This window comes from Phascolarctos cinereus, unplaced genomic scaffold, assembly GCF_003287225.1.
Source record: "Phascolarctos cinereus isolate Bilbo 61053 unplaced genomic scaffold, phaCin_HiC Scaffold_9;HRSCAF=440, whole genome shotgun sequence".
In the NCBI taxonomy this organism is placed as follows: domain Eukaryota; kingdom Metazoa; phylum Chordata; class Mammalia; order Diprotodontia; family Phascolarctidae; genus Phascolarctos; species Phascolarctos cinereus.
Genome location: NW_027556402.1, coordinates 192,882,998 through 192,898,392, shown reverse-complemented (window position 1 = coordinate 192,898,392; position 15,395 = coordinate 192,882,998). Strand labels below are relative to the sequence as shown.

Genomic DNA, 15,395 nt, shown 5'->3' with positions numbered 1-15,395 from the left:
GGAGTCAGGGACATCTGAATTCAAATCTAGCCCAGTAACAACAACAGCAAACATGATGAAGGGACTGGAGGGAGTTGATCGCATATGGGGATTGTCTATAGGAACTGGGGATGTTCAGCATGGAGACGAAAAGACTTGGGGAAGCTAGGAAGGAGGGAAAAGACCAGCTGATTGTCAATGATCCTTGTCCCCAGATACACCAAAAGCTGTCATTTGGAAGAGGGATTAGTGTTATTTTACTTGGTCCCAGAGGATACAATCAGGACAAAAGAAAGGAAATTACAGGGCAGGAAGTTTCTGCTCAGGGAAATATAAAAGCTTCTCACAGTTGAAGCAATCTAAAAATGGGCTGGACTGGCTCATCAGATAATGAGCTCCCTGTCTCTGGAAATATTCTAGCAGAGGCTGGCTGTGCAATTGCCCAGGATGTTAAACAGGATATTTATATACTGGATAGAGTTTGTCATAAAGGATCACCAAAAGTTAGCTTATCACATCCTACCAAGTCATCTTACAGATGGGGAAACTGAGGCTCTCGTTCAGAGTTACAGTTATTGAGGAGCTGGAGATGCCAGACACTCCTGGGTTGGTGGTTCCAAACCAGATTAAAATGTAATGGGGAAATGTTTAGTGAAATAAACAAAAATGCAATATCATGGTGACTTGTGGTTTTCTAAATCAGTATGTGGCCAACAGAGATCATTACGTCCTTTTTAGTATCTGTTTCTATTTTTGTTTAAAACCAATGGCACAGTGGACTTGGAGTCAGAGAGACTGAGTTCAAATTCTGCCTCAGACATTAGCTGTGTGATTTTGGGCAAGTCACTTAATCCTTTCTGTGCCCTGTACAATGAGTATGTTGGACCTGATGACCTCTGAGGTCTTTTCTTCTAAGTTTGTAATCTTATGTGTGATCTAGAGCTCAGGCCTTCTGAAAGGGTCTTTTTGGGGAATAAAAGGTGACTTCTTAGGTTGTCTTCAGTTCCAAAATGGCGGGATTCTAACCTTTACCCAAGCACCAGCTGATTGAATCAATAGACCAGCTGAGGCAGATGTTGATACCCTTTCTGGGATATTCAAACTTTCCAGGGAAATCTTTGAAGTCAGAAAAGTCACATATTCCGCTCAATGCGGCTTCCAGGACGAGTACAGTGTCTTCCCTTCCCCCGTTAGGAAATGCAAAACACTGTCTTGGCGTTTCCGTTGGGAAAATTGCCAGCCCTTTCTTTGGTTCATCTTTTGGTAGGTTTCCAAAGAGGTGAAGGATTTGAACAGGCAGAGATACTTGAGGTGGGGAGCTGCTGAATGTATGAGAGTCCACGTCTATTCCTAGGGATCACAGAATATTATTAAAGATGATCTAATCCAACCCTCCTCATTTTACAGACAAAGAAATTGATCCCTAGAGCTGTGGCCATGGGCACACAGGGTTGTTCTAAGAGGTCAAGCCATGTTTCCAGTCCAAGTCTCCTTTCTACAAATCCCTTCTCTTGGTGATGCTTCATGCATTCGAATTTTCCACTTTGAGGAACCCGTGACGTGCTCAGGATCTTTGTTCTATTATTTTGGTTGAAGCTGTGAAGTTATGTCTCCAGAATCAGAGGCAATATCTGGAAAACTTAAACAGCAAATCATGTTGTTCAAAACACATAAAAAACCAGGGCTGTTGATCGGTGTGATTTATTGTTTTCTCCTTTGGGGACTGAAAAGAAATCTGAGGAAAGAGATAAAAGCTTAGTCATTTCATAGAAATTCTGGCTCTAAATAAAATGTCGTTCAGTCTCCTACATGTTATTAATTCTACTTGAACTGGAAATATGCTAAATATAAATTGGGCATTTTCTGGAAAGCCAAAGACCAAATCCAGGAATCTTCTCCCCCCCCCCCCAATATACTAACAATGCCTGCTGTGTCTAGAGCATCACTTTCCAGAGGAGTCATAGTATTTTGATGACATCTGGCCAAATGCAGCCTTGGGAATAAATTATATTCTGCATGGAAGTTGAGTCACTTTAGGACAAAAATAATCCTTTTGGACCAGTGGGTTAGTATGCAGAGCATCCCCTTCCCAGGGCTCTAAAACATGATCCAATTCAATTCAAGAAGCATTTGTTACAGCATTTACTACATACTACGTGCTGGGTATAGAAAAACAAAAATAAGAACATGGTTTGTCTTTGAGAAATTGACATTCTGGGGCATCTGGGTGGCGCAGTGGATAGAGCTCCAGCCTTGGAGTTAGGAGGACCTGAGTTCAAATCAGACCTCAGGTATTTGACACTTACTAGCTGTGTGACCCTGGGCAAGTCACTTAACCCTGATTGCCTCACCAAAAGGAAAAAAAAAATAAATTGACATTCTGAGGGGATGAGGGCAGATGATATGCGCCCAAAGGAGCAAAGGCAAAGTGATTTGTAAGTGCAGAGACAATCGGCTGGTCCCAAGAGGATGGGTACTTGGTTTGTTACTTTGCCTATATTCCAAACCTGGTAGTATAGGGCAACTAAGTGGTGCATTGGATAGAATGCCGTGCCTGGAGTGAGTTTTTCTGGCCTCAGATGCTTACTAGCTGTCGTTTCACCCTGTCTGCCTCAAGTTCCTCACCTCTAAAATGAGCTGGAGAAGGAAATGGCACACCACTCCAGTATCTTTGCCAAGAAAATCCCAAATGGGGTCACGGAGAATTGGACACGACTGAAAACGACTGAACAATAACAGTGAAAAGTACCTACCAGGGCTGGAGCTCAGCCAATGAGAGCAGCCTTTAAGATCCCAAGGCCACAGTGAGGTCCCAGAGAAGGATTTTAATAGAGGCATGATAATATTACGAATAGGTTGTTGGGGCAGCTAGATGGTGCCATGGATAGAGCACCACCCTTGGAGTCAGGAGGACCTGAGTTCAAATCCAGCCTCAGACACTTGACATGTACTAGTTGTGTGACCTTGGGCAAGTCAATTAACCCCATTGCCTCACCAAAAATAATAATAATAATAATAATAGGTTGCTTTTGTGTAGCCATTCATGGTTTACAAAGCAATTTCTATGTGTTTGGTTTTTTTTTTTAATGTTCCTCATGGACAGAGATACTACACATACACACACACACACACACACACACACACACACACACATTTTTGCGCTGCTTCTATTGAGCACAAATCAAATGTTCATAGGAGCTGTGATATCATCTCTATAAGGGATACCTATAATGAGAACTTCCTCAATCAAAGCAAAGCAACATCTCTTCTGTACCTTAGTGGACACGTCCTGTGATAGTGTACACGGGTGAAATGACTTGCCCAGAGTCATATAGCTACAAAGTGTCAGAGATAGAATTTGAACCCAGGTCTTCCTGACTCCAAGCTTTATCCACTGTGCCACACTGACTCCTGTGTTTCATATGTGTCTGCTGAATTGAATTGGACAGTGAGGTGGTGCAGTGGGTAGAGCTCTAGGCCTGGAGTCAGGAAGACCTGAGTTCAAATCCAACCTCAGATACTAGCTGTGCCTCCATTTCCTCACCTATAAAATGGGGATCATAATAATATCTGCCTTGTAGGGTTGTTATGAGGATCAAATAAGATAATAATAATTGTAAAGTACTTAGCATAGCTGTATAAATGTTAGCAATTACTACTGCTGCTGTTGTTGCTACTACTACTACTACTATCACTACCACAACCACTGCTGCTACTACTACTACTACTTCTACTATCATTACCACTACCACTACCACCACTATCACTGCTACTATCACTGCTACTACTACTATCACTACCACTATTACCACCTTCACCACTACTACTACCACTGCTGCTACTACTACTACTACTATTACCACTATTACTATATTACTGCTACTACTATTACTATCACTACCACTACTACTACTACTACTACCACTGCTGCTACTATTTCTACTACCACTATCATTACCACTACCACTACTATTACCACCATCACCACCACCACCACTACTACCACTGCGACTATTAATACTACTATTACTACCACTATCACTACAACTGCCACCACTCTTCCTCCTCCTTTTCTTTCTTCTCCTCTTCCTCCTCCTACAACGTCTTCGTCATTCCTGGGTCCATATTCAGAGCTTGGCAAATACTTGTGATTGATTTAAATTTGACAGTCACTCCCTAGCTGTTTGAGGAAGAAGCAATCCTTGAAGTGAGAAGGACCAAGTGTGGGAGCCAGCCCTGCTACAGGAGAAGCAGTGGAGGGGAAAGTGAGCTAGTGGCAGGCTTGGCATCCAATTCAACTGATTTAGCTAGATCATCCTGAGAGCATTTAATGATGAAACTGAGAGGGAAACAAATGGCTTGAAATGGAATCAGGGGGGAGAAAATGTTGCTCCTTGAGGTCAGGGACTGTCTGTCTCACGTTTGTATTTGCATTCCCAGCACCCAGCCCATGACAAACACTTAATAAATGCTTATTGATTGGTTAGTAACATTCCAGAAGAATCTGTGCAAGTGGCTTTAGCTTTCCAAGTCTTCCTTTGGGATTTTTTATTGTTGAAACAGCCAGGAAACTCTCCGTGTGCACATGGGAAAGTATGATGAGAAAACCTAAGCTGTACTTACAAAGGTCATTCTCATTGAGAGCACTATCACTTCCTATCTTTACCTTCAACTAGAAAAACTATCCTGGCCATGCTACAAACATGTCAGGTGACCTTGGATAAGTCACTTCCATTTCTCCTAAGTGTCAGTTTCTTGACTTGTTTTTTGTCATTGAGAACATTACTTTGAAAAATAGTTCAAAAGCGAACCAAAGCATGAGATCTTGTGTTTTGTAAACACAAGAGGGCTAACAGAATCTGTTTCTGGCCTTTATTAGTACCAAAGAAAAAGGCTCATGTGCAAAAGTAAAGGTTTTTTTAGTTCTAGGATCATACCTCATAAGATTTAGAGTTGAAAGAGATCTTCTGATCAAGCTGCTTCATTTTACAAAGGAGGAAACTAAGACCTAGGTAGGTTAGGTCTTATTTGTATGTGTAATTTAGAAAACTTATAATATTCAATGAAATCTAATTCATGTGAATTTTGAAAATGTTTCTTCCATATCACAAATTGAAAAACTGTTACTGCCCCTTCATTCAGTTCAACAGTTCGGATCAATTAGGGTAGGGTAGTATTAAAAGAACTGGGATTGGCATCAGAAGACCTGGGTTTGAATCCTGGCTTTATGACCTTTATGACCTTGGACAGGTTGGGGGGGAGGGTTGGAGGTGGGCAGGAAAAAAAAAAACTAGATTATCTTTGAGTCTCCTTTCAGGTCTAAACTCTATGATCTGATTCATCAATGACAAACACATTTATTTAGCACCTTCTGTGTATAGAACAGCGTGCTCAACAGCTGACAATACTTACAAAGTTTTGGTATCCTTCATGGAGTTGTATTTATTGCCACATTAAACTTCAAGCCCCTTCAAGTCAGGGGCTGGGCCATTTCTCATCTCTTTCCCCAGCACCAGGCACAGGGTCTGGAATATGACACAGATTCACAGAAGACAGAGTGTTTGAGTTTCATAGACCCAGCAGGGAAACTGTCTAGTGCAACCCTACTGTGAAATATGAACCTTCATCACAACATCCCAACAATAATAAACATAAAGCACATTTATATCATATTTTTCACAAAACAAAATGTGGAATGTAGATAATTGCAAGTATTTTTATTTCTATTTTTTTTTCAGAGAAGAAAAGCAATGATGAGAGGTCAATTGATTGGCCCAAGGTCATGCAGCTGGGGAGTACTGAATTCAAATGCAGCTCTCCTGACTGTCAAGTTCCACTATACCTACCACTATACCATTAAAAGAGGATGAATTCATTTTTGACTTGGTCATTTTTAGGTTCTGGCTTGGGCAAGTGGCTGGAAATATTCATAAGGCAGTCGAAACAAGACTGGAGCTTAAGGGTCAAATTGGCACCAGAGATAAAGGTTTGGGAATCAGTATTGATCATCATTGAAGCAATGGGAATCAGTATGATTCATTCAACTCAATTCAATAAACATTTCCTTAAGTAAATCATGAACAATTCTACTCAGTGAGCCTCAACTAGAATACTTCTGGTGATAAGGGACTCACTCCTTCTTAAAGTAGATAACTTTAATTGTTAGGATGTTCTTAATTAAGGGCTGAAATCTGCATCCCTCCCTTTATTTTGGAAGAGAATAATAATTGGCATATGGGAAGGAAGCAATGGATTTTTTTCCCTTCCCCTCATTTTATTTTTATTTTTTATCTTTCTTAGGCATTTGGGGTTTAAGTGACTTGCCCAGGGTCACACAGCTAGTAAGTGTCAAGTGTTTCATCAGAGGCCGGATTTGAACTCAGGTCCTCCTGACCTAGCTGCCTCTCCCTGCCCTCATTTTAGCAGACCTTTGTAGCCCAGAACAGCGTCTGTATGAACTGGGTGGTCAAAAGACCCGCTTTTATTGATTCCTTCCCTGTCCTCTTTGACCCACTGCTTATTAATCTGCAGACAATTTGCTTCCTTCACAGAGTTGCTGAAAATAATAGTGAGCTAATTGGTAGAATCTAATCCTATTATTGTTCATGCTTAGGTTGTGCTACTGATGATTTGGTCAGTGACCTGGAGACCAGGGACTCCCCCATTTACCAAATCAAGAGCATGATAATACCTTTCCTTAGGGGATTCTTGGATGAATCAATAAAATGCCCTGAAAAATACCCTCCCATTGTATTATGAATGGGACTAATTATTATGGACGAAGTATTATGAATGGACTAATGCTAGTTGTAGTTAGGTTAACAACCAGTTTAAATGTTTTATTTTCTTCCAGCCCTGACATTCTGTGATTCTCAGCTTTCATTCATTCATTCAATAAGTATTAAGCACCCACTGTATGCCAGCTTCATAGTTCATAGAATCTTTGACTTAGAAAGAGACCTTTGACTCAGAATTTGATCTTTGAAAACCAACCCAATGTTTGGATATCCTCAAACTCATGATGGAAACGTGCTCTCCACATCTAGATGGAGGACTGATGGACTCAGAGTGCAGATTGAAGCATATTTTTTCTCTTTGTTTTTCTTGGTTTTGGGGGGGAGGGAGTGGGGGGAACATGGCTAATGCAGAAATATGTTTTGCATGACTTCATCTGTATAATGGAGATCATATTTCTTGCCTTCTCAATGGGTGGGGGAGGGCTCGAAGGGAGGGAGAGAATGTGGAACTGAAAATAAAAATATAATTGAATTAAGAAAAAAAAAAAGAATAGCCTAGCCACATCTCTGACAAGTAGCCATCCAGGCTGCTAATTAAATACTTTCAGTAATGGGGAACTTACTACCTCAAGACAGCGTATTTCATTGTTTGAGATCTTTAGCTTTAACATGGGCTTCCATTTATTAAGCTGAAGTATATTTCACTATAATTAATACCCCCTGAGACTCCTTGGAGGGCTTTTCTTCTGCCCTCTGCAGCCTCGATTCTTAATTATGCTTCTGAATTTGAAGATAGCTATTATGCCAGCCACTATTTATTAATCGTAACAACAGCTGATTAGTAAAATGCTTTACATACATTATTTGTAAAATTTATTTCAATTAAAATCCATTTTCTCTCCTTTCTACCTCCCTCCATTGGGGGGAAAAAGAAAAACAAAGTCTTTTTTACATATACTATCAGATTTGCTTCTCACTGACAACTCAGTAAAGTAGGCAGAACATTTATTATCGTCATCTCTTTTTTATTAAAAATTAACTTTTTTTCTCTCTTCGTTTTCTTCCTTCTTTCCTCTCTTTCTTTTACATCTTTTTGCATTGGCTCAATGTGTCTCATTTTGTATGTTTAGTCCATCACTTCTCTATCAAGAGTCACTGCAACTAAGCCTATACTCTAGAAAAATCGAAGAAAAAGGGAAAGGATTTAAATGTACTAAAATATTTATAGCACCTTTATTTTAACTTAAAGAAAATTCTGAACTTAACAAACAAAATACAATGGCTAATTCCACGTCTATACATATTTTCATATACATGCAATTGTCCAACAGAAAAAGAGGCTTGCTCATGAAAGTGTAGGTCTTAATTATAATAAATTCAACAGGTAACTTTCAAAATTGTCTTACTTTCCTATCATTTTAGCATTCCTTCTATTCCCCTCTGTGCATTCAAATTCTTCAGTGATGTAATTTTCTTTTCTTTGTTTTAAGCTGTCCTATCCATTGCCACCATTCTGTCTCCCTCCTACACATTGAAAAAAGTCCTTGTAACAAGTTTGCACAGTCATGTAAAAACAAATTTCCACCCTGGCCATTTCTGAAAATGTATGGCTTATTCTGTATTTTGAGGCCAAACACCTCTCTCTCAGGAGGTGGCTGGTATTCTGTATCCTCAGTCTTATGGAGTCCCATCAGCCCCATGGAGAATATAATGAAACTGAAACTCAGAAGTTAAATGACTTACCCAGGGTAATTCATGACTAGCATGCAGAAAAGCCACATTTTGGACTGACTTTAACTTCAGTTTCTATCTACTACGTTGTGGTGTTACTTCTTATTTCCAAGCTAAGTGTTTCCTAGGTCCTTCCTTCCAACTAATGTCCTGACCCTTCAGAAAGAAGGAAAGAATGAAAGAGGGGAGAGGAGGAGGAAGGAGAGGAGGCGGGGAAGGCGGAAGAGAGAGAGAGAGAGAGAGAGAGAGAGAGAGAGAGAGAGAGAGAGAGAGAGAGAGAGAGAGAGAGAGAGAGAGAAAATTTGGGAACTTTTTCACGCAGCCTAAGTAAAAAAAAAATTGATTTCCCATTTCCCCTATCAATATATGGTATTTTTAAATATTTTGTTCCAAAGCATATATTACAATTCATGTTAAACATTTTATTTTCTATTATTGTTTTGGCCATAGTATGAATGACCACCTCCCCACCTCCACCTCCTCCTCCAAAGCCCAGCACTAAAGTTGTGGTACCTGGAACAAAAAACAGACTTTGGGAGTGTGATTCATTTCTAACCTGGTCTTAAGTGCAAAGAATATGTGAAATACTGTGAGTTCTTGGTCCCCGACTTTTTTCCTTTCTTTGTTTATCTACATTTACAATTTTATGGTATTTGTGGAACAGATTTATTTGACAAGTATTGCCTTCCTTGAATTACATCCCCCACTTCCCTTTGCCCTCTTCCTTGAAAAAGGGGACAGAGAAAGCTTCCATCGCCCCAACCACCCTCACTGTTCTCTGGGAAGGATAAAGTGCTCTAACATTTGTTTTCACTGCAGGATATCTAAACGTGCTCTCAAATAACCGCTGGCGGGAACGTTGGTGCAGAGTGAAAGATAACAAGCTCATTTTCCACAAGGACAGGACGGACCTGAAGACACACATTGTTTCCATTCCTCTCCGCGGCTGTGAAGTGATTCCAGGCTTGGATTCCAAACACCCCTTGACGTTCCGTCTGCTTCGAAATGGGCAGGAAGTTGCTGTGCTAGAGGTGCGGTATGTGTGAGGGGCTGGGCTTCACAGGGCTGCACACCAGATAGCATTTCCCTGCTGAGAGATGGGCTCAGACTCAGCTGCTGATCCAAATTCTTCACATTCTGACCCATGCACATTTTTGCTGTTTTTCTGCCTTTTGGCCTTGGCCTTTTCACTCTGGTCTAGTTGCTTTCCTGGGTGCTGTATTCTTTCTTTCTGTCTATCTCTCCTACACCCGAAAGAGCATGGCCTGAGTTCAGATTTGGCCTCAGACACTTACTAGCTATTTGACCCTGGGAAAGTCACTTAACCCTAATTGCCAAAAAAAAAAAAAAAAGAAAAGAAAAAGAAAAAAGAAAGGAAAGAAGGAAGAAAGAAAGAAGAAACATGAGGAAGCATATTTAGAAACTGTTCTTTCGAATAGCCTTTATGAAACCTGTTGTATCAATGACTTGGTTCTGTATTCATTGGCTGGTGTGGGGGCACAGCTCTATTTGTTGTGTTTGGCCTGCCAAATCTATGCATTCTGTCATTCCTCAACAAATTCTGTCAACAAATACTTAATAAGCACTCACTTTGTATAAAACACTTTACTAGGAGTTGAGGGTACAATGGTAATTGTTAGTCCAACCCATATCTTCAAAGATATGAAGCTAGGTGGCTCAGTGGATAGAGCGCCAGGCCTGGAGTCAGGGAGACTCCTCTTCCTGTGTTCAAATCTGGCCTCGGACACTTTATTGGGTGTGTGACCCTGGACAAGTCACTTAACCCTGATTGCCTCAATGTCCTCATATGTAAAATGAACTGGAGAAGGAAATGGCAAGCCATTCCAGTATCTTTGCCAAGAAAACCCTAAAATGGAGTCATGAAGAGCTGGACAGGACTGAAACAATTCAGTAAGAACAATCTTCAAGGAACTTATATCTCACACAATAGGTACCTTTATTAAACGTCTACTATGAGCAGCGCAGTATGAGAAAGAAGATACAAATAAGTTATGGATGATGCCTTTCTTCATGGAGCTTCTAGTCTGATAGGGAAAAATAAGACAGGTATGACTAGGTGGCACAGTGTGAGGAACATTGGACTTAGAGTCAGGAAGACCTGAGTTCAAATCTTGTTTCAGGTGTTTGCTAAGTATATGACTTTAGGCAAATCATACAACCTTTTTGAGCCTCAGTTTCCTTATCTGCAAAATGTGGATAATAATTATGACCTACCTCACTGTGCTGTGATGAGGATCATATATAGAAGATGGTATATGTAAAGCATTTTCCAAACCTTAAAGCCTTATTTATGTAAATGCTATGATCTCAGTTGTGTGAATACTTTCTTTACTAGTACAAATAGCAATCTGCTCATTGGACCTCAGATCTAACATTTAAACCCAAGCCTCTCATTTTATAGAATAGGAAACCCAGAGAGTTTTAAATAGCTTACCAATTATTGCACAAGGAATAAAAGAATGAGCCAGGATTTGAACCCAGAGCCTCTTGACTCTAATCCAGCATTCTTTCCACTATACTCCCCGCTATAATGTTTGCTTTTGTATTTCCATAAAGAGAATTAGGGAAACTGAATTATCTGAAAGATTGTTAAGTGATAGAAGGATCTAATCTATTGTGCTTGGCTTCAGAGGATAGAACCAGAAACAATGATAGGTGGGAGTTATGGAATCCCAGGTTTAGGCTCAACATGAGGAAAAAACTTCCTGATGATTGGAGTTGTCCAGCAGTGGACTGGGGTACCTCATGGGCTAGTGAGTTTCCTGTCACTGAAAGCATTCAAGAAGAGCATCTAGGACTACTTGTCAGAGATGTTGTAAAGGAGATTTTTCTTTAGGTTTGAGTTCGACTAGATTCAGTCTGTATCTGAGGGAGCCATCATGCCACTGAAATCATAGATCCTTAAGTATGGGTCTCCAAGAACTATAGAAGTAGCTATTGGCTAAGGAGAAAGGATTAACTTTTTTTTTTTTTTACTTTTAGGTCCCTTCTAGCTCTTTCATCTTATGATCTTGAGATTCTGTAGTCTCAGCTAGAGGTGAGAAAAAGAAGGCATCAAAACCCATGCTTGAGTGACAGTGTATTTGGCAAGACTAAGGCATGCCAAACCTAGGAATTGAGACCCACTCTCAGAATTAATTAATTAAGCAAAGACTAGACATCTGAACATAGAAGCAAGGCCAGCAGCTGCTTAGGGCAGGGTCCACCCTTACCTCTGAACACTGACCATTAATCCATGGGAAGGAAAGAACAGGCAGATTGTGACTGATGATGGCAAAAGGGAGAAACATGGCCCCAGACCCTGGCTGTCTCTCCAAGGAAGGCCAGGATAGGCATTTCTTTGATGAAGCTCTAAGTAGCAGCCAATGTAGACAGATGGGAAGTTAAGCGTCAGGTTGGTATGAAGATCCCTAGTCAGGGGGTGGCCCAGGTTCAGGGACAGAAATTCAGCTACTAAGTGGAACATGGTAGGGGAGGATGATGCAAATCACTTCTCCAGATGTTAGATTTCTTTTTTTGTAAAAGTAGGGAGATAAACTAAATAACCCTTTAAGGTCTCATTTTCTTGTAGATATAAGGTTCTTAAACCTTTTCCCTATCATGGGTCCCTTCTCAGAATAATGTTTTAAATGCATAATCTTAGGATTACCAAGTAAATCAGTTATATAGAAATAGTTATATGTATATGTGTGTGTACATATATATATATACATATATATAAAATACATACACATATATATTTATGTATATATATTTATTATATATAAACATATGTAGTATATTATATATATATATGTGTATATATATATATACATATACATATGTGTATATATACTCCATTCTCATTCATATGAGCCATTAGACTCCCCAGTATAGCATAAGCACCTTGAGGACTGGGAATAATTTTGTCTTTATCTTTTTGCTTAGTACACAGTAGATTTTTAATAAGTGAATTGAATTGAATTCACTCAATCCTTGGCAAATAACCCTAGCAAGAACATCATGGCTCACTGCATAGGATATTGGACTCAGAGTCAGAATCTCTTCATTTGATTTCCAGTTCTGCCACTTAACTTTTCCTGTGATCTATGCAGATTGACTTACCTCTTGAGGGCTCTGTTTCCTAATCTGTAAAATGAGCCTGAGCCCAGGATTTTGAGGCTATCCTAACCCAGATGGGAGCAAAGTCAAAACCCAGTGGAGAACTTTGAAGGCAGCAGATCTCAGAAAGATTGTTTGGGTAACGGGAACAGGTATTGGCAATGGCCTGCATGGAAGGCAACAGGGGGTGGCAAAGGGCAGTGATGGGGACTGGTGAGCATCACCCCAAGACTTTGGTCTGGGGAGATAGGCAAATTGTGAAAGGAATAGTCACTAAACTCATAAGTAAACAGGAGGAGTTTTTTTTTAAAAAAATCTAGATTTCCATTTAGCATTGTTTTAGATGAATATCAGTTTTATGATTTTCCTCACACCATGCAATTTTATATGGCAATTTCTTCAGTATGTGAGAAGTCCTTGAAAAGTGGCATTTTTATAACCACCTTCTAGAAATAAAGGACCAGCCTCAGAATGCTCAGATCAATGGATATGCTTCTCTAATCCTAAGTGGTTGATCCAGCATCTTGAGTGATGGCAAGAGTTTCAAATTTGATCAATATCTCCAGTGGTTAAAAGCAAGTGTTTTTGTCAGAGATCCTCAGTACCAGAGTGAGCAGGCTTTTTTGAAGCAGTTCTGTTTTTTTCCAATGATAAAAAGTGCTCAAAGCCAAACAATCCCTCCCACCTAGAGCTACTCTCTACGCAAAGGTTAGACTGGTATTTTGTAATGTCCACTCTTAAAGCTTCCCCAGTTGTGGTAGAAGTAAGCACCCTGGACTTGGAATTAGGAGAAGTGGGTTTGGGTCCTACCTTTCATACTTACAAACTCTTTGATCCTGGGTAAGTCACTTTTCCCTGGGTGTCTGTTTCCTTACCTGTATAATGGGGATCATAATAATATTAATGCTTTGATTATGGTACCAATGATTGTTAACATTTACTAAACACCTACTACGTGCCAGGCACCTGTGCTAAGATTTGGGGATACAAGAAGAAGCAAAACATAGTCCCTGCCCTCAAAGAGCTTAGAGTCTAATGGATAGACCAAGGTTGGGAAGTCTGCGGCCTTGAAGTCACACGTGGCCTTCTAGGTCCTCAGATTCAGTCAAAGGGCTGCACTTGAGGACCTAGAGGGCCGCATGTGGCCTTGAGGCCACAGATTCCCCACCCCTGGGATAGACTGTCTCTTTTTTTATTAGAGGACACACATTGCTTGATTATACAAAACTAATGGCAAATCATTCATAGACTTGAGTGTTGAAGCTTTTGGCCACAATCTTTGAAAGACTGTGTCCGCTGAAGCAGAAAGACTGCAGTTTGCCTCAGTGGAAGCAATATTTTAACCAATGAAATCACAGATCCCTGAAGTGTTGAATTAAGTTTTATAGGCAGGATGCTTGAGTTTTGCCTGCAAAACAGAGAAATGAGATAACCACATTGATCACAAATTTAGAGCTGTAAGGCAATGGGGCTAGAAGCAAGTAAAAAGCCCTGTGGGATGTGTATTGACTTGGAAAACCACAAATTCATATTATCTTTGTTTTGTTTTGATTTATTTTAAATATTTCACCAGTTGCATTTTAATCTAATTTGGTCTGGACAGGGAATATTGTGGGCAGAATCCTTTTATGCCTTTTCTCTAAGGGACATTGGAGGCCCAACTCCTGTATTTTACAGGTGAGAAAACTGAGGTGATCAAATATAATGTCTGAAACCTCATGATTGGTGTGTCCTCCCCCCCCTTTATTGTCATTTTATTGGTATAGGGAATTTCTGATGAAGGAACTCCCTCTACTGATAGAGATTTGCAAGTGCTCTGTAATTTATAATAGAGAATTGTTTGGGCGCTGAACTTGCAGCCTAGGGTTTCACAGCCAGTATGTGTCAGCGTCTGAGCTCTTCCTCACCCTGAGAACAGGACTGCATCCCCTATGCTACAATGCTTCTCCAGATTTAAATCGTGCTGGTAATAGCCTCTTGAGTACTTAAAAAATATTTTTATCATTTAAAAAATGTTACATTTGGGGAGGTTGTTTTATACTTGACACATGGGCACAAATGAACAGAAAAGCATTTATCAAGCACTTACTGCATGCAAAGTGCTGTGCTAAGCAGTGGGGGTACAAGTAGAAAAGCAAGACAGTCCCTGCTTACATTCTAGTAGGGAAGATAACACATATAGGAAGGAGAAGCTAGAGGGCAGAAGGAAAGACCCCATGGTCCTTATAATGGTAATGCAGATGCTAATTCACTGCTAAAACCCTAACCATTTCTGATGTCAAACCATTTGACATTTCTAAGGTTTGGAGGGATTAGAACTTTCTTTCTCGTGTGTCTTTAGTAGCTGTGACTACTGAGGCAGGGGCTGAAGGTTTGCAGAGGCAGATGTTGGCAGAATCAACCCTCTATAAAGATTGATTCCCTGGATCACGGCTGTGGGGCTGGGCTGGAAGCAGGGCTGGTGGTCTGGGGGTTTGGGGAGAGAGCAATGCTGTTCCTGGAGTTCTTGACCTTAGAGACCTAGGCTGTTTCCATCCAGGTCAGTGGGAGGTAGTATCTCGGGCCACTGAAAAAATGAATCATTTGTGAAACCATGAATCTTTATTGGATAAAGAAAGCATTTTTTTAAAAGAATGTAATCAATTCAATATAATAGTTTTGAAGCTGTCTGGTTATATTTGCCTCCTTCTGAAGCTCCTTCTTAAATTAACTCTTTTGTACGTTAGAAAAAAGTCTAGAATGACCCTCTTTCATTTCTTCTTTTTTGGTTATTTGTTCCGAGAAAAATCAGGGAGTCCCAAATTTGGAATGCTTCTCAGAAATATG

General features: G+C 40.2%; 1 protein-coding gene across 3 annotated transcripts in view; it reads left to right on the top strand.

The window, feature by feature from the left end:
• Nucleotides 1–15,395, top strand: part of AFAP1 (actin filament associated protein 1) — a 251,402-nt gene that overhangs the window by 180,605 nt on the left and 55,402 nt on the right. For all 3 annotated transcript variants that reach the window (XM_020992125.2, XM_078148735.1, XM_020992127.2), the window contains exon 10: nucleotides 9,267–9,478. In XM_020992125.2, coding sequence (XP_020847784.1) covers nucleotides 9,267–9,478 — 212 coding nt within the window. The remainder of the gene's footprint in view (nucleotides 1–9,266; nucleotides 9,479–15,395) is intronic.